Consider the following 19,473-nt stretch of genomic DNA (forward strand, 5'->3'; position numbering starts at 1 on the left):
ACCAGTCATTGACAGAACATTACGAAGGAATTTAAACATGTATCCTCCATTAAAGCTAATGAAAAGTGTTTAAATCCACATGAGTTTTTAATCTCAGTGCAGACTTCTAAAGGGAAAGGGGAAATCTTGTTAAGCAGAAAATATAGATAAGCTGTATATGGTCTAGTAGCCTCAAAACACTTACTTTAGCATCCAATGTCAAACAAGTAGCACCGTCTTCTACTGTAAATCGTACAGTAAGCATTAAAGTGCATCCACTGCAATGTTACCAGTAGCCAGCATCAAGATTTTAATCTTTAGCTTACTTTTTTCTCCCCCAAACTTGTAGTTACAATTATTGTGTCCTAATTACCGATGAAAGTTCCTGGGTATGAAACAATATATCTGTAATAAAACTTCAGTGTTCTGTGACTTTCATTTCCTGCTTGACATTTCATAGCTGATGGAATACTTGGAAGAGCTGTGTTCTGATGAAAATGAAGTATCCTTATTAGTAAAGTCAGGTTTCAATTATTCTTTTGTGTGTTATAAAACCAGATCTTGTGTGGTTACCAGTTCCTCTACTCTGATTGCTGTACACTTTTAGTTCATTTTTATAATCTTTAGAAAGATTGTGTTGTGTGGAGACCCAGCCAAACAAGATGCTCAGGAGGCTGAATTATATGTTGTGTTCCCTACATAGTCTTCCTCCTCCCCCAGTGCGGCAGCGTACCCTCCTCTTAAGTCCTCTGTGAAATGCTTCTGCTCAAGGTTTGCTGTGTTTTGAGGATGGCTTGGTAAGGGGGATGTCAGCTGTCATTTAACTGGAGGGGTGAAGAGAAGAAGCTAATGAGTAAGGAAAATGGTTAGGGTAGGAAAGGGTTGGTGAGATCTGCACCAGAACTGAGAAGGTTTGGAAAGGAATATGGGTTTCCATGGGAAGTAGTGGGGAGTGAGACCTGTTAGGATGGGCACAGGAAGAAATATGATGTGTGAAGGAGAAGAAAAAAAAAAACAGGAGAGACAGTGTGAGGGAAAGAAGAAATAGGAAAAAGTGATACATGCAAGAGGGAAATGAAAGGATACAAATGGAAAGAAGAGGTTTGAAAAGGAAAGGAGATGATAGAAAAAAGATTTTTTTTTTTAGCCCAAGAGAGGTTAAGCAAGCAGTTTATAAAATGAAGTTAAGTAAACTGAAGTGGTGAAAGGCCTTGGGCCATAGTAATTTAACACTGAATTTCTGAGGGCACTGAGAGAAAGAAGACTCAAGGATGGCAGAGGGCAATAACTCCCTGCTATGGGCATGACTACACAGGCAAGAAGAAAAAGCAGATATGGACTATAGTAAAGTGCAAAGTGCACATGGTAGCACTGATGTGCTGACATGCTCCAGCAGCCTCATAAAAACTGAACAATTTTATCTTTTTGCTACGTGATCAGTTGAACTAGAGGAGGATGAGTGTATATCTGATTTTTATTCTTCTCTCCTGCGTCCCCTTTTCTCTTCTGTAGAATTGTTTGGCCAAAGTCACTCTTTTTCCCTGTTATATGCTGCTTTCCTTTAATTGCTTTATTTCATGTGAGTATGTATCAGAAGGCTATTCTGACTTTTCTGTGGAAACTCATTAAAAATTGAAAGTTGAAAAGATTAACGCAAGTGTATCATTAGAAGGTCAGTGCCCAGAACTATTGCCTTCTACTGTGCTAGACAGAGATGTTTTGAATTGCAAGCACCATGAGTGACATTCAGTTTGAAAGTCCTACAGAACACCTCAAAAGCCCAAATGGTGCAACACCATCAGAAGCAGCAGGATGATTCATTGATGCACAAATATTAGCTCAGAAATTTCTGTGGAATCAGATTTACCAGATATCATTCACCAAGGGAATCCTTCAGCAGTTCCATGCTAGGTATTTCGGCTTTTGTATTGGGGAACAAGAATTACTCCTAAATAATTACAGCCATGTCTACAAAGACAGGAGCAGACAGATACAAGCCTTCTCTGTGAAACTGCCAAACTGGCTAGAATAAACCAGCTCTGGTCTGAAAACTGTATAGCCTTATTAGGCAGGGTTTATTAACTCAGGCACAGTGCTGTATTTATGTGACTATATGGCTTCTGCACTGGAGCTGGCTATCATCCTGCCAGCTCAGAAAGCAGTCTGAGGAAGCTCACATCTGTCATGCCAAACACATGTTCTAGAAGAAGAGTGGAAAAATCCTGTTGGGACTGGTAACATTGCAAAATGCAGTATTATTAGTAACTTTTGTACTTTGGGGTTAGGTTTTGGATTTTTTTTGGTAGTGCACTAAGGAAGTTATTACTAACAGAGCTCAGTTCTTTAAGAGAGGAATTTGCCTTAAAAGACGGGTGCAAAGGCATCACTTCTGTTTTCCATGTTTACATGGTACTGATTCATTTCAGCAGTCCCTGGGAAGCCTGCTGCAGAATGTCTTTATTTTTATTTTTTAAAGTGTTGATGAAGTGGAATGTTCTGGATCAATCACACCACATGTTAACAACTGAAGCACTCAACAATAAAAGTCATCCAAGGAACTTAAACAGCAACCATTGTACTCTTCTAATTTTTCCCTTGACAGCAAATTAATAATGCCATTATAGACATTACAGCAGAAAATAAAAGTCATCATATCTTCTACATGGCATCATCTGAAGGAGAAGGAGGTGTTTTGACATACTACATCCATGTGTGATAGAGCAGAGCTGGGGAGTACTTACAGATGCCACGGCTGCCAAGGGCAGGCTGTAATATATTCTCATTTGCTCTGGGGCAGAGATGAGGAAGTGGAAAGGAGACCTTGGCCAACTTTCCTCAAACCCACTGGCTGAGGCACCAAACAGAGTTCACGTGGAACAAACAGGCCAGCTATTACTGCAGTAAAGCTTTGTGGGATGAAACCTGTGCAGCCTAAAAACTGAAGCTTGCAGACCTTTCTATGTGGAAACTGCATGTACTGAAGCCTAGTGTTTCAGTTTGTGGTTGGTCAATTAGAGATCCTTTTAAGGGAAACTCATTCTCAGAGAAGAGGGACAAAAGCTTCTAGTAAACAGCCCCCTCAAGGTAATTCACTCTGTGTGTGGACAGTCACTATCCGTCTTTGAACATCTTGGTCTACTTTTCTAGACAGTTAATACATTGTTTGCAAAGCTCCTGGGAGCTCTGCACATTTTCATTTCCCCTCTTACAGAGATTCAATCTCTATTCCTAACACACGACATAAGTGCAGAGCTTGTTGTGAATCTAACATTTTACTGTACACTCAATATTGCTTGCATGTTTTTCCCACCTTCTAAATTTCCTGTTTAATTTAAATTTCATTTTAGTTATTCCTTTTGTTTGTTCCTTCTTCAATGTGCATGAAAGTTATGATGCCGAGCAAGATAGAAATGTAAAGCTGAAAAAAAGTTCTCAAAAGATCTATACCCACAAGCTGAATAAGACTATCTTGAACATTGCTGAAAGATGTTTTTTCAAACCTATTCTAAAATGATGTTCAGTAAAAGATGTCTCACAGAGTTTTTAGGTAGTTTGCTCTGGTGCTTTCTCATGCTTAAACTAGAAAGCTTTTTTTTCCCTAATATCTAATATCTATCTAATACTCAGCTGTTGATTCTCTGTAACTCCAGGGTCATTTTCTGCTGTACTATCCAATTTTTTGTTTGCTTATTTAATATCTGTGTCCTGAGAACTTTGTATGCATTCTTGCCAGACTTCTTTCTTCAGGGCTACTTTTCACATACATATAAATGTGATAAAATGCATAAGAAGTAAAACTTGCAAGAAGCTGATGCTGTTTTGAAGATCACTTTGTTAATGGTGTAGAGGAACCCCTTAAATTTATGATGCCTTAGCACTAAGACTTCCATCCTCTGTGATGCACTCTTATAAATATTCAATCAATTTATTTCTGCCTATTTTCTCTTTATGAATACTAACAGTACTGTAATGGCACTCTAAGGCCAATCCTCACAACAAAACAGCATTTTTCCACCCATAACAGAACTGTTCCTTAAAAAATCTGGACCTTCAATCTCTCTCGAAATGGAAGAATGCAACCACCTCTCTGTAAATAGCAAGAGATGATTCTGGATGCTTGAGACTCCCTTACCATCTATAAACTATTTTATCAGTACTTGTTTTTGCAATCAGCACAGACGTTAGAAAGAATAACAGACTTTCATTTGCTATCAAACCATATATTATTCTCCATACTAAAAAGGCAGGATATAAAATGTGAAGAGTTTAAATATTGATCTGGAGGGGGTATAGTGCTTTTAGCTGAGGCCTCAGTGGTCTCTTGTGTTGGAAATGCATTGAACTGTCAACTACATAAATCAATGAATAGATACTGGAATCATTAAGTGCAAGAATCCTCATTTTCAGTGATCCCTTGGTAAAAATAGCATAAAGCATTGAAATAATTGATTTTTAAAAACAATTTTTTGCTTTTGAAATGGTGCTACTGAATTAACAGTATTGTTTTGATTTGCTGCAATATTTAATGTATAATCTTAAGAATAGGAAGTCTGATGTGGTGAATGACTCTCCTTTCTCCTCTTCTTTTTGTAGGAGTGGGACTGATAATAACTGTCTGTCCTTGTAAATGTTTCAGGAATCTTTGATAAAAGGCATTGTAACAAATACATAAACAAAGTTAAGCCTTAAATATAAAGTATAGATCTGTTTGTAGATAGAAACCTTGCCAAAGCCTTATATACCGTCAGCTGTATTAAAATTCTCAAAAAGTTCAAGACTGCTAGGAACTTGATGCCTTTTTGATTGGAAATTTTGCTACCTTTATATTTGTGATGTAAAGTAGTGTTGCATTTAATATAGTGGAATCTCTTTACAAGTAATTTTTTCCTCTAAATGAGCATCATACCAAAACGTGCTTTTTCGATATTTGCAGTAGAAACCAAGCAAACAGATACATAACTTTCCTTGTGTGACTCTGTGTAATATGCATTATTTTTTTCCTTTTAACTGCCTTTCAGCAACCCAGTGTAAACACGGTGCAGTTTATGATACCTGTGGTCCAGGATGTGTCAAAACATGTGACAACTGGAATGAGATTGGCCCATGCAACAAGCCCTGCGTTGCAGGGTGCCACTGTCCAGCAAATTTAGTTCTTCACAAAGGAAGATGCATCAAGCCAGTCCTGTGCCCACAGCGATGACATTAGTTCTCTTTCTGCGGACATTGATGTGGGTGGTCACTGACCTCTTTGATGCTCACAGCCAGCGAAGGACTCCAGCTGTTTGTGTGCCGATTCTGCAAAGTACACATCTACTCACAGAGTGTAAATATACTCCTGCGTGTGTATTTATGTGTGTTTATGTATACACACATGGCACCTAGAAAGATATATAAATGTATACCGTGTGTATGTAGATACACATGTCTATACACAAGTGCCCTAAACGTAAGTACAACCCATATATTTATATATATGTACACACACACAAATATACATCATTTCTATATATCATAGAAGGATGAATTATTATATGTATATTTTTTGCTATAAAGTTTATGTATTATTATTTCTAGGTCCCTGATCTGTAAGTCATTGTATAAATAAACCAGGTGTTTTTAATATAATATAGTGGCATGAAAAGATTAGATGACTTTGCCATTGCATAAGTTTGTTGTTTCTGAGGAAACTTTTCTAGGGCCATAGCACTGCCAGACTGGATTAGTTTCAACACAGAACCTGGATTTACAGTCGTACAGGAAACACATTTCTCTGGAGATGGAGGATTTATCTAGGAATATTTCATGCGTACCTTGGAGCTGCATAGTGATTGGTGACAGTGCTTAATCAGGCAGAGAAAGCTGAGGATCAGCTTTTATGCTTTACTGAAATAACTGTGCAAAACGATTTCCAAAGCTGGTTGGCCAACTGCCAACATAGAGATATTTCTTTCTGGAACAGCACCAAAGAGTCAGGGGCCAGATTTTCAAAAGTGTTTGGCACCCAGCAGCTCACTTTGAAAATTTGACCACTTCCCATTTCATATCCTAATGCCCTGTCTCTGTTGTGTTTGGCAGAAGCTGTGAATACACAATAAGGAGCTTGAAGAAAATATTCATGTACATATTAGCCCCTTTAACATGTTGGAAACTGCTGGGTTTGTTTCATATTTCCCCCAAATATTATGCAGAAAACAAATCCCATTGTGAATTGGAGTGTTTGATTTCAATGTGCCTTAAAACATGAAATAATGCCGGGTTTAGTAACTCATTTAATTTATCAGCATGGTTTAAAAGAAAGACAAATTCACCCAGCAAAAAACAGTAGAGAATGTCAAATGCTAATTGGAGAACTGCAATTTATTTCCTTACTGGTCTTTTGCTTGAGGTTTACGAACATGTGGGCTCTGTGAAGTTTGCATGACTTTTGAAGTCTCCCAGGGGAGAAGCAATAATATGGAATTGCATTAGAAACTGTTAAAAAAGCCTGTTAAAAACCTTCTCAAGCCTGAAGGGAGGGGGGAGCTATTTTTCTTCCACTGGAAAACCTCTTGTAAAGCCTGATAGAATGGTCTCTGGAGATGACAGAAATCTTTGGGCATCTGATTTAGGTTTGTAATGAAGTAATATCCTCCCACACGGCTACATCCATTATGCCTTGCATTGAAATTGCACATTGTAATGCTTTGAACAATTTTCTCCTTTAATTCTTCATTCTCCAGGAAGTTTTGGAGGGTCTGAGTTTACAGTGAGTGAGTGGGTGCAACACACTTGGGTTATACAACCTCTCTGCGATCCTGTCCTGGAGGAAGATGCTGAGTGAGCCTGGTTAGTTTAGGCATCACACTGTCCAAAATGCTGTACCACCACAGCGCTAAAAAGAGCTGGGCAAATAATGCCAGAGCGTTCCATGGATGTTTATCCAAATCTTAAATAAATTCAGCCTGATCTTTTTATGTCCCCTTTGTGTTCGTTTTCTTGGAACAATCAAATAATTTGGTTTTGCTGGCAGAGAGGGTTTGAAAGCTGCACACACAAGTGCACTGGGAAGCAGAATTGCAAATGTGCAGATCCCATCAGAGCAGGAAACTAGAAGAGTTTTATGTGGCTCGTGATAATTGAATGGTGAAGCTGAAATTTAGAACAATTTTGCAATTAGTCCAAGGAGTTAAAATATAAAATGGCAGTCATTAAAATAATTTAAAGCATCAGTTAGACTGAAGAACATTTCAGCCTGTGAGCTTTCGATGATGACATATGGGGTCTAAACCATTAAAAAGGTTATTTGCCTAGCTCTAGTTTAGGATAGATTTTCATTACTGATAGGTTTTCATTACTTACTGCTCAGAGTTTCCAAAATAAAAATACAGGCAAAGTCAATTGCATACATGAACCGTGTATAGAACTGTCCTTCCCTTTTCTTCTCCTGACTGATAAAGGTGAGTGAAAGGTGAAGGGAGAGCCCTCCAGATCTCTCAGTCTACTGATCGCATTCAAGCAATGCTTAACTGATGCCAGGTGAAGAAGTGACTCAGTCTATCTGTAGGACAGACTCTATTTTCAAATCTTAAAATGGTTCAGTTTGAAACCTGACCTACAGGTCATCTCAAAATGAGGACTTGTTCCTCAGTTTAGCTTTTTCACATCTGCCTAATTAAGGGTAGCCCCCTGCTTTTTGCTTTAGTGATGTAGACTGAGGAAGAGAGGAAAGTGGTTTTATCTCTAAGCTGTCTGATTGTGCCCTTTTGGTGCTGCAGAGCTTTTTCCTCCAAACTCCGCAGTTTTCAAGGCATCAGTAAGGGCTATCATCTGCTCAGTTCACATGTACAGTCTAAGGTAAAGGATTTCTGCTTTTCTAGAAATGCCCCCAAGTTTCAGCTTGGCACAGGTTTTATATCTGTATCTGTAGTTACCCTGTGCCCAACTGAGCTATTCAGACCAGATCAGTCCCAGCTGGGGCTGTCTCACTCTGCTTTCCTGTTTGCCTCTCTACTTTCAGGTTATTCAAAAGTTGAAAGTCTAGCCCAATGACATCAATAACAGCATTACCAGTGGCCTCATACAGTTGGGGTTGCAGCCCATCTTCCTCTTTAGTGCAGCATTCTCTCTAATTCTGCAGTCTTGGCTCATGAAATATTACCCCTAGGATGCTAGAGCTCATGAAATATTATCCCTAGGATGCTAGACCTGGAAACTTCCTGCGTATCACTGGGGATTTATTTTTGACAAGATTCACTGATAATCCAATTTTAGTATGCTAAATGTGTTTAGTATGCAGTAATGTGTTTTTAATAATAGCATAAGGTTGATAATACATCTAGTATATTCACCATGCAAAACAAATGGTTGTCTAAGTTTTGGTCTTGATTATGCTTATGTCAATTGGTGCATATAACTTTGTGCCAATTTGTAAGGTGAAATGTATTTGAAGGAGCAGAGGTTCCAACCAAAGAATGATCCAAAAGGAAAGTCTAAGAAACAGCTCTGTAATGCAGGATGGGATCAAGGAAAGACTTGGATCAATACCTTTGCCATTAACCTGCTATGTGTTCCCTGGCAAGTCATTTAATATTCTATACTTCACTGGGCAAATGAGGCTCTGGGTTTATGCACCTTTTTTAAGTTTACAGATAGAAAATGCTCTAAAATGCCATACATCACCAGGGGAATGTCAGCTGGTATTTTACCAATCTACTCAGGTCTGCTTTGCATCAGGTTGTCCCATATCTCCCATACCATCATTGCTTCAAAGTCAGCTTTTAGTTGGCATATGTGGAGGTCAAATACATTTACTTCCTCCTCATTTACTTTCAATTGTGTCTATTTTTGTCATATATATTGAGTTTTATAAACCATGGAGACAAGCCATAGCCAAGCAGAGCAATTTGAGTTGTAGCCCAAGACTCTGTAGGTACTCCCACATTTTCCAAGAACACCTTTCTTCTATAGAGTAAGGTATGATGCACTTGGAGCAAAAAATGAAAAGATTCTTAATATCCTACCCAAATGTGACCCCATCCTTGCATCACGTAAGCAGTTTCCAGTAGATAACCTAAAATACATAAGTTCTTCTCATTAGAGGCTTTCTGCTTTTTTTGAACATAGGATTCAAATACGGTTTGACACTGCTTGGCTTCCCCCTGACAGAACGTGACATTTGCAATAGCTGGACTGATCTTGAATGACTGTACAGAGATACTTTTTTTTTGCCTTCATTAAAAGCAGACAAGGTTATATCAGAACTAACGGATATGAGAATAACAGCCCATGCATTTGCAGCTGGACAGACTGGAAAGAGAGGCAAATAGCATTTAGCACTGAAGTGGTGAGATGTTTCAGGTATTTCAGGAACAGTCCCGAATAAAGGAGCATTATGCCAAGGTCTCAGTATCTGACAAACAGCAACTTTACATAACACTGATCTAATGCTTGTTCTGCTATCCCTGATTTTACCATTGTAGAAAGCCCTGTGGCAATATAGATGTTTCTGCTTCCTTACAGAAAAATTTCTAGTCTGCGCCTGCAAATTTTTCAGGACAAAGGCCTAACTGCGCTGCCATTACAGAATTCCTTCTCTCTGCGTAAAGGTGGTTGCACAGCTTAGGATTTCTAGTGCAATAATCACCATGACATCTGAGCACCAGAGTCTATAACAACAAAATAAGGTTCTCCTATGAACACGACGTAGCTCTTGATCTGTCAGATGGCCATGGCATGGTGTTTGAATGAAGGTGGTATAATGATGTGAGGAAATAAGGAGGCAGGATGACAGAATAAGGGGAAGAGGCAAATGAGAAGGAAGAAAGTAGTAATAGGACTTTTTTTCTCTGTGGATATTTTCCCTTCAAATGGTAAGAACTAAACTGAAACTGTTCTCTGACACAGGCAAAGTACATCCATGAGCAAAAAACACCCCCACCAGCCACCCCAAAACCCCAAACCAACCACAGCAGAATCGTATGTTGAGATCTGAATAGAACAGGTGTATATTGGTAGGTATAGAAATCCATAATTAAAATAAAGTTATGAGCCTATATTCCTACTTCTCTCATAACCCTTAAATCACAGTAGAAGAAGTCACCAAAGTTAAGGCAAGGGATCTTATTTCCTGGGCTGAGATGAGGCAAACATTTGCAGAATTTGGTTCTCATGCTTCCACTAGCACAACAAACCTGTTTGGTTTCCTCCAGGATATATGTTTTAGTGAACACACATCATTTCCCAGTCTACAACTGTCAGAACAAAGGCTACAAATGTACTTTTATAACTAGTTTTGTTGCTGGCTTTGAGATAAAATTGCAAGTTCTACCTACCTACTACTAGGAGGGCACAAGTTTTCTTTTTGACACTGCTTTTACCAGGCAGCCACGTTGCTCAGCATCAAGCAGCATCTTAGAAACACAAAGCAATGTGTAAATATAACATGCAGCATTGGCTATTTGCATGACTTTACCCTTTTCATTGCAAGTTATGAGTTAATGCTAGCCCTGCACAGAGGAGGAAGTTGGCTCTAATGGAGTGTGTATGTGTGGTGGGAGGGGGGTGGCATTGCATAATTACCATTATCATTGATAGTGCTTTGTATTTCCCTAAGTGATGCTTATACCTGGGCATTAATATAATTTGGTTTTGCACATGAAAGTGAAATGATGGGAATGTAGGCATTTCCTGCCCAGACAGACCCACATTTTTTTCTTATCCAGTGGTGAAGAAATGCTTCAAAGCATGCTTCAAAGAGTGGTATGTAAGCCTCGTAATGGACAGCTATGCAACAACCTGTTCACAGTGGTAATTTAGCCTTATACTCTCGCAGTAAGTGGTTGGTACTTTAATGACCCAATCGTTCAAAGCACTTAACTATGTGCTTAAACTTTGAATAACTTCGTTTGCTTCAATGGGGCAACATACACGCTGACTTCCAACCACATGCTTAAATGGTTTGCTGGGTCAGGGCCAGGGAGTTCAGCATCTGGCAGGATCAAATATTAAACCTCATGATATTTCTTATTTCTTCATGATTTCTATACATAGATCTATTTTATGATCATGCTGCTATCTACTGCTAGAACATCATAGAAGTCAAGGCTTTTTGAAGCTTTCTTTTTTAAGACTTTAGAAGATTGGAGAATTTTTTTCTATTGATTTCCAATGTCAACATAATAATTTCTTACATTATATTGTAATTTCCTACCCTGTTTTGTTTCTTGTTATTGTTAAAAGAAAGGGACATATCGGACTTGATTTTTTTTTCTTTTGCACTGGTAAAAGTAGGGAACAATTTCAGTGAGTTAACTGTTGCTAGCTATACTAGTTTTAATCTGGTTTGAGATCATACTAGCACCTTCCTGGCTTTATAGTTGTGGAAGTAATCCACAGTCTTGGTGTGGCTACCCTCAGTTATAGACTTCTAATTGCTTCCACCTATAGTTCATTACAAAACTCTGATAACACTGTATTAGAATAAAAGCATCTGCAGCCCAAATCAGTACAAATAATTTGTGACAAGAGATCACAGTTTATAAATGAAGAGGAAAAAAAAAGTAATTTGTTGTACTTAATTTCACAATAATTTTTATAAATGGTATTAATAAGGAAAAAGGAAGAGTGAATATAGAAACTGATGAAGAAAAGAGAATGTAGAAACTAGAGATTTTTTTTTAATATTCACTGCAAGTATTCAACTTCTTTAATGAGTATCATTGAGTGGCATTCAAAACCCATAGAAAAAACTTGATTGGATTCTACAGAATATGGATCAAAACCCAGAAGTGAGTATGTGCTGATGCAGTTCTATAGTTAAAATTTCACTGTGTTTTGAAGGGAGTGAAATAAATGAGTAGAGTTTGGAGGAAAGTATTCCTCCTATCTTAGGCACCTGAATGTTTGTTTGCTAGTTTGGGGTGTAAATATGCAGGTGTTTGAACCCCACCATGACTGATATGGAGCCCTGATCTTCTTCATGTTGGTGTGCATCAAGAATAACTCTATAGGAACCCATAGAATAATACTTATGTCAAACGACAAGATGTGCTTTTTTTTTTTTTTTTTAATTTCTTGTTCATTATAATTGACTGCTACCCTGCAAATGATAAAGGGGAAGAGAAGCTGCAGGGAAAATTACAGTGTGTATCACATATATTAGATGTTTGAAGCCATTAATGTATGGATGGGTCACTTGAAATATTTTATATGCAATTTGTTGAGAATGCTCTGTAGTTTCAAGAGCATCACTGCAGAATGTTTACATTCGAATGTTTAGAATTGCTTTGCTTACTCATGCTAAATTTTAAACAGATTTCACCTGAGGTGCATTCATGTAAATATGGAATCTATTTTAAATTTTACTAAATTTCTGTCTTCAGTATGTCTCAATTTATACCTTTGTTGAATTTAAAATTATTATGTAGTCTAATGTATCTTACAGAACTGCAAAACTGTGCAGTAACTTTGACATGGCTTGTCTTTGAGAGTCTATACAGTTTTTGCAAGAATATTGTACTAATATAATTTTGTAAAAGTAGGATTGTGATGAGTATATTTGTAAAGACATTATTTATTCCCTTATAAACTTAATATTTATTATCTTTATGCAGATAAATATTGATGCCTGATTATTTCATAGCTATCGGTGAAAACTGCTGTTCTGATTTGCAAGGTCTGAATCAGAAAAGCAGTGTCTCCCAACACAATGATTGATACTGTATTTTCCAAAGAACTGATGTTAAATACTGTTATTTCTTGGGAGAGGAGGGAGAAGCCATGCAAGTTTTCCTTTACTTCTACCTGTGATTTGGGAGCAGGGAGTTTGGGACCCTTTGTTCAGCTAGTGGCTCGTTTATGTGGTATCACTTGGCCAAGTTACTTCACTGCTATTGGCTGTAGTTTTCCCACTGGTGGAACAGAAATGATAATGCTTTACAAAAATCGCAGAAATTTTAGGAACAATGAATTTGTTAGAAATCCACTGATCTGTGTTTGGGCAAGGTTCCTGTTAATGTCCGTTGGGCTCAGGCCTCACAACTGCCAAGTACTTACATTGTTTGCAAAGAGGAACCTGCCCTACTTCTGAAAGGGTAAAAGTAGATCATGAACCCAAAAGGCCAGAGCTGAGAGCAGGCCTTGCTCTGTGCTGAGGGAGAAGACCTTGTTTGGTGGATCTGTCCCTCCTGGACCAAGATGACGATACCACAGAAGGTAAGAGATTCAGGACTTTGTTTGCTTTAAATTCATAGGACTGCTGCTGCTGCATGCTCTGTAGCTGTGAGACTCCTTATTTGGTCTGTACTAAGTATATTGATATGAAGCCCCAGTGACAGGCTGCTTCAGTATCGTGAGACACTAAATGTTCATTTTGGGGAGGGCAGGCTCATCTCACCAGTCTTTGTTCCATTGCTGAGACGTGAGGGCATGGCAGAGGTGGCAAGGTCTGTAGTTCAAAGGCTGGGTGATCGCACCCTGCATGCTAGTGTACCTGGTGACTACTTACATGGTCACACGTAACTTTTACCCCAAATAACCACTCGGTGGTCACAATTATTCCGCATTATTTTTCCTACCCATTTTGGATGCAGCCTTGTCACCAAGAATGCTGCAATATTCATTCTCCTCCAAAGCAGGGTGCAGTTAGGGACTTTCCCCTCACTCCTCTCTTGCCAGACTTCACTTGGCCTTTGGTAAGATTAAGCCCCAAAACAGTCAACCTTTTGTCTGCCCAACATAAGGGCTTTACAGACTGACCTTTTTCAGAGCACTTGCACTGTTCCTGGAGGCACAGTATAGGTCCCATTGGCACCTCTAGACCTAGTATAGGTCCCACGGGCACCTCTAGCAGAGCACTTGGGGTGCTCTGACCCCAAGTGTCTAGGATGTAGTACCGAAGGGTGAACAACACAAATAATGAAGATGTCCAGCTTTACAGAGGAAACCTCTGGAAAAGACCAGGCTACAATCCACAGCTTCAGGATGGCATTCAGCCCCAATCCCTGAAACACCATGTCCTGCAGTCCCTCCCTCACCTGCTGGCCCCTTCAACATGTGGTTTATGGGTCCTGCTTGTGACAGCCTCCAACCTATGAGGCTCACATTCACTGCTGGGTAGATCCAGCTGGGCAATAAATGCCTCGAGATGGAAGCAGAGGTACAAAATGAGAAACTCTCTTAAGGCATGATGGGCAGACGGGCTGCAAGGGCAATGAGGAAGGGGACAGGGAGGATAGGAAAAGAGGACAAGGAGCTCCAGCAGAGCACCTCTGAGGCTCAGGCTCCTCTGCTTCTGCTGTCTTGTTCATTTGGGCAGACTGTGACTTGCACATCACAGCAGCAATCCTTCCCTCCCTGCTCCTGTCCAACCCATTCTGAGCTGGACAGCTTCTGACACTCTTTTTTTTCATTAAAATGCTCAAAGAGAAAAATCTTCATTAAGAAAAATATGGAAGGAAGGCCTTAGATGGAGGCTGAGAAAAAAGTCTGATGGCTGTTTTTCATTTAAACAGTCTCTAGGTTTATTTATGCCTTTTGGGCTACTCACTTAATTCAGGCTAACTGGAGTACTCTTCTTCGCTTACAGTTCACCATCAACAGAGTTGTGATGTTTTGGAGTATTGGTAATAATTGTTCTGCTAATTAAACCATACTGAAAAGCTAATAATGACCATTTAGGATTTTGAACTGATGCACAGCTTCTGTTTTTATCATCGTGTCCTGTGGTTACCACACATTAAATTTGCCCTTGAAAGACAATGATTTGTCTTCAGTTGTACTCATCCTGTTTTATTTAGTACATCTGGAAATCAGGCTCAACATTGCTATTATTTCCCCATCTCCTTCAACTGTCCTGTTGTAGGACATAGTGTTTTGTAACACAGTTTCTCCCCCAAGTGTCTGTTGCAGTCTGTGATCTGTATGTAACTGTACATAGATAATGCAATTGGAGGACTATATAAATGCAGTTTTAACATTCCAGAGCTGAAATAATGTATTTGATAGTAGACAGAATTTAAATAATTTTAATTTGATTTAAAAGCTGGAAAGAGAATAGCAATTTTGATTGCTATTTTCTGAATGTACAGCAGATGGTGCTTAACAAATGTGCTTTACAAGCAATGTCTGAAAACAGCAAAGCCTGGCAATTTGGATTTTAATCATGCTTCCTGGTCTTTTCTAATTGAAAAAACAGAAATTTGAATGGACAGCCCCCAACAGGATTGACTTACTTCAACATACACAACGTGCACAATGTTTGAAGGATGGGGATACAACAACAGTTCTTTGAAAACAGGAACTATACATTTGGAAAGGAATTAGGCATTAGCAGGATTGTTTCTCTCTTGATTGTTGCCCTTCCCTCCAGAGTCATCATGGTTCACTTAACTAATGGGAAAGATCCAAGCTCCCAAGTACTACTTTCCACATGGACAAAAGAATATGAAGAAAATTAAGTGATGAGACCTTGTCTGATGTTCCCGAACTCCCATTTGTATACCTGTCAGTGCAAGAAGTTTTTTTTCTGCTGGCATCAAGAGATAAGCCTGTGCCGTGGCTCCAGGCAATCCTTTTCCAGAGTGGGTGGGACCTGTCTCGGGACTAAACCAGAACTTGCATCACTGTTTCCCCTTTTGGTATCTTATTAGCGAGATAAGAAAGGTGCTGTGACTCCAAGGTGCTATTTACATTTTGCAGTGTGAAAACCTCAAGATTTATCTGTAATAAGGCAGCTGTCATTATATAGAAGCATAAGCTACTGTGAGCCAAGAGAAAAATATGAAGGGGGACAATGAGTCAGAAAGCTAAAGAGAATTTACTGACATGCTTAGTAAAGTTTTAAGTAAGCTTTATTCCTTTTGAGGCTTGTTTTTTTTTCCAAAAACCATAATTTATTTTTATGTAAAAGTGATTTTTTTCATTACTGATGAAAGGGCTCACAATGAACATCTCAGAGAGGGAAATTCCTCCTGTACAAACATTGATAAGGTATAAACAGCGGGAACACAAACATTTACACCAGTCTTCAGTAGTGGTGTATCAACCCCAACCTTGTTGGATCTCTTCGTAACCCTGAAGGGTACTTAGCTGCAGACTGTAAGCTGTAGTGATGGCCATGCAGGACCCACTGAGAAGACCTTTCATGCTTACATAATTGGCCTAAAAACTCTGGAGTTGCACTGATGTAAAAGAACAGAGCATTTTTAGATGCTCTACTTGCCTGCTAAATAGCCAGTCATGCCCCAGTGCTGCCCCAATTTCTCTAATTTAGAGTCAAAACTTGATTCCCTATTAGAACTGAGACAACTGGTCATCCATGGCATGGGATGGGGAACACATACATCTTAAGGGTGGCTGTGGGCGATGCAGTCCTCATCCTTGCCTGCAGCAATTTTAAAGGCAAGCCAGCCTTTAAGTCAAGTTAATGCAGCTGCAGGCCTAGTGCTGGTGTTAAGACTCCTTTAAGACCTTGAACACATGAATTGGATGCTTTTCCACCACATCTGCATAGGGATGCACATGATGACCTGCCAGTTGGACTTGGATACAGAAGTCTCACATCTGCAGTAGATTTACTAGGATTCAAAAACAGAGTGATTTCAAATACGGGCCTGATGAGATTAACTTTGAAAATACATGGTGCCATGAGATGTTATGAATCATACCTACTAGTCAAGATAGGGAAAAAAAACCCACATCAGCTTTGCTGATTAAACCAAGCCAAAGTCCAGGTTTTAGAGCAAAGGTGAGCAGTCCATTAATGACTCAGAGCCCCTGAGACCTGAGTGGAAAAACTGCCACTAATTCAGCGAAGAGACTGAAGATCTACCAGGACCTTACATGTGCAAGCTGTGTGAAGAGGCCCTTGTTCCTTGCTCTGGAGCTGAAGAGGGAATGAGAATGCTCTCTCTGGCATATGACGGCATGATTGTTTACGGGCAATGGGAAATGATGTGAATTTATCTGAGGCGTAGCCAAACAGAAATGGCCAAATCCTCTCTGAAACCATTATAACAACAGACAATTAAAGGACCCTCTGTTTAATGATCCTAAGAACATTTTGAGGAGTATGCAATTACAGCCAAGATTGTTGGGAGCCTGTGTGCAACTGAGTGTCTGTTTAACCACCATCTGCAGCTGCTGGCCCACTTTCTCCCTTTGTTTAAATTTCTATTCTCCACAGGCCGCTGTGAGCAGATCACAGCGCTGCTGATGCAATAATCAATACTGCTCTCATTTTAACGCGCTTGCCACTGAGAAAGCCAAGTTTAATCTTGAAGTTTGCCTGTGTTGTTTAAGTTGCAACTTCATTACAATTATAAAGCTGTAGGAAAAAGATTCATTGATATATTAATCTGTCACAAATGTATAGCATCTACTCCCCTTTCAACAGTCCCACTTTGCAGAGTACTGGGCAAATACCAAAGCAGACTGAAAAAACCCATCTTTTAGGGGATGCAGTAAGAAAGCATGATTCACCCAGTCCTGAAAGGGGCGTGCTCTTGGGCATGGAGTCAGGTGTGTGCGCGCACATGTGTGTATGCAGGTGTAATGGGGGGAAGGCACAAAAGAAGGAGGATCACTATGACTATATCATATGACGCAGAATGCATTGTCCATTTTAATGGTGAAGGCAATTACTCCTTTCCTCCCCAAATCAGAATATCCCTTGGAGAATGACAGTGTTTCTCCACCTTGAGTCTTCCCAAGGTAATCAGGAGAGAGTCACACCTTGAGCCAAAGTCCTCCTGACCACTTCTGTCCCTACCACAGTCAGCAATGTCTTACTGCAAGCTGAACAGAAATGTAGCTCTGGCCCTCCACAGACCTGCTTCAAGGGATGGTTAAGACTCAAATAACATTAGAAGAAACACTGAGCAAATCCCTGATGAAGCTGAAAGGAGTGAATTTTACTGCTGTATCTACCAGCAGCTGATCAGAACTTGTGCTCTAAAATTGCATATTTAGGAAATTTCAAAGCTGCCATCCATCTAAAGGGAGGTGTGTTCAGTGCCACAGTTTTCAGTGAAAAAGATGAAAAATTGAAAATGAAACCAAACTAGGTTGCAGCGGCACTTTCACTCTAAAACTTGTCCCCTTAGCCAGGGAAAGGTATGTTCAGACACTGTGAGAGGGGAAACTGCTTGGCTGCAGGTGAAATTTAGAAAGGAGGTATAAAAGGGGTTTTGTTATTTAGAAGATAGGTCTCCATTATGCTTGCCTAAATATAGCTAGATTTCACAAGTTTACCCTCTTTTCTCAAAAGTGAAAATGGTAACTTGGAGTTGGGTACAATAAGGCTGCCCCTAGGAGCAGAAGGTATTGTGCTACATCATTTAAAGACTTAAGTGTTGCTGATTTTTGCCTTTGGGTTTACCTCTACCACTGTGAACTGCACCAATCAAACTGAAAGAAAGCAACTTACATCAGTGAAGTTAAGCAAGCATTAGCTCCAGCTGGCTTGGAGACATAATATAGAAGTAAATTCTTACATCTGCTGCTTTGAACACCGAACTATCTCTTGAGGTGTCCTGTAAGGCTGTGGGTGGTTGCCATTCAATCTACATCCAAGCTTGGCTCCCACTGACCCTAACAGGTATGCCATGTCCTTCTTATTCAGAGAAAACAGAAAGGCAATTACATGTCTTTGTGTAATGTCAATTGGATCAACAGAAATCACCATCCCAAGGCATGGAGCAGCATGATTAAGGTCTGAGCAGGAACGCTGCTGTGGGTCCTTGTAAACTGGCAGCAAACACAGGGGCTGGGCACTGGTTTCATTGCAGTTGTGTGTGACAGGAATCCCAAAGTGAGTGAACAGCAAGCGAAGACAGTGTGAGAGTGAGACTGAAGAGGGGTAAGAAAAGCTTGTGGTGCTCAGGGACTTCTTGGAGGACTTTATCCACGCTAATTGTGTTTAGAAAAACTACTTTCTGTTGTCTTTGTGTGTAAATAGGACTACAGTATCAAAGCCAGTAACTCCTTACTCCAGCTGGACAAACGTGACCTACACAACCACTTCTAAGAAGCAAAGCTTCTTGTTGTGTCTAACGTCTTAAGGACTAATAGATAAAATAAAAAAAAGCAGATATAAATTTCAAACAACTGAGCCAGACCTGGACACCAGTCTGATGAGAACTTAATGGAAAAATCCAGTTTATATTGCTGTGGAACTGACTCCATACAGTTTCTACAGGCTGCTCTGAATCAATATCAGGAAGTTTACATCCAGATCCGAAGCCACTCTCTTAACGCATCCATTTGCTTTTTAATACCCTGCTGCTATACCACAGACAAGCAAAGCACAAACCCCAGATTCTTGGTAAAGCTGAGCTCTTTATTAAAAATATTAACTTACTAGCCATAAAAAAATATATTCTACAGGAAGTTCGTTCATTCTTGTATTGCAGTACGTCCCAGCAGCCACACTCAGCTATTTTAACTCCAGAAAGTGGAGTTCTAGATGGTCTAAAAAATCAGCCCCTACTGAAAGAAGGGACAAAAGGCTTTTCATAA

General features: G+C 39.6%; 1 protein-coding gene across 3 annotated transcripts in view; it reads left to right on the forward strand.

Annotated features, from left to right (window-relative positions):
- Positions 1-12,574, forward strand: part of BMPER (BMP binding endothelial regulator) — a 156,392-nt gene extending 143,818 nt beyond the window's left edge. For all 3 annotated transcript variants that reach the window (XM_069809243.1, XM_069809219.1, XM_069809235.1), the window contains one exon: positions 4,998-12,574. In XM_069809243.1, the coding sequence (XP_069665344.1) occupies positions 4,998-5,179 (182 nt within the window). In that variant the 3' untranslated portion in view covers positions 5,180-12,574. The remainder of the gene's footprint in view (positions 1-4,997) is intronic.
- The last annotated feature ends 6,899 nt before the right edge of the window (positions 12,575-19,473 follow it).

The sequence above is a fragment of the Haliaeetus albicilla genome, chromosome 2 (assembly GCF_947461875.1).
Source record: "Haliaeetus albicilla chromosome 2, bHalAlb1.1, whole genome shotgun sequence".
In the NCBI taxonomy this organism is placed as follows: Eukaryota; Metazoa; Chordata; class Aves; order Accipitriformes; family Accipitridae; genus Haliaeetus; species Haliaeetus albicilla.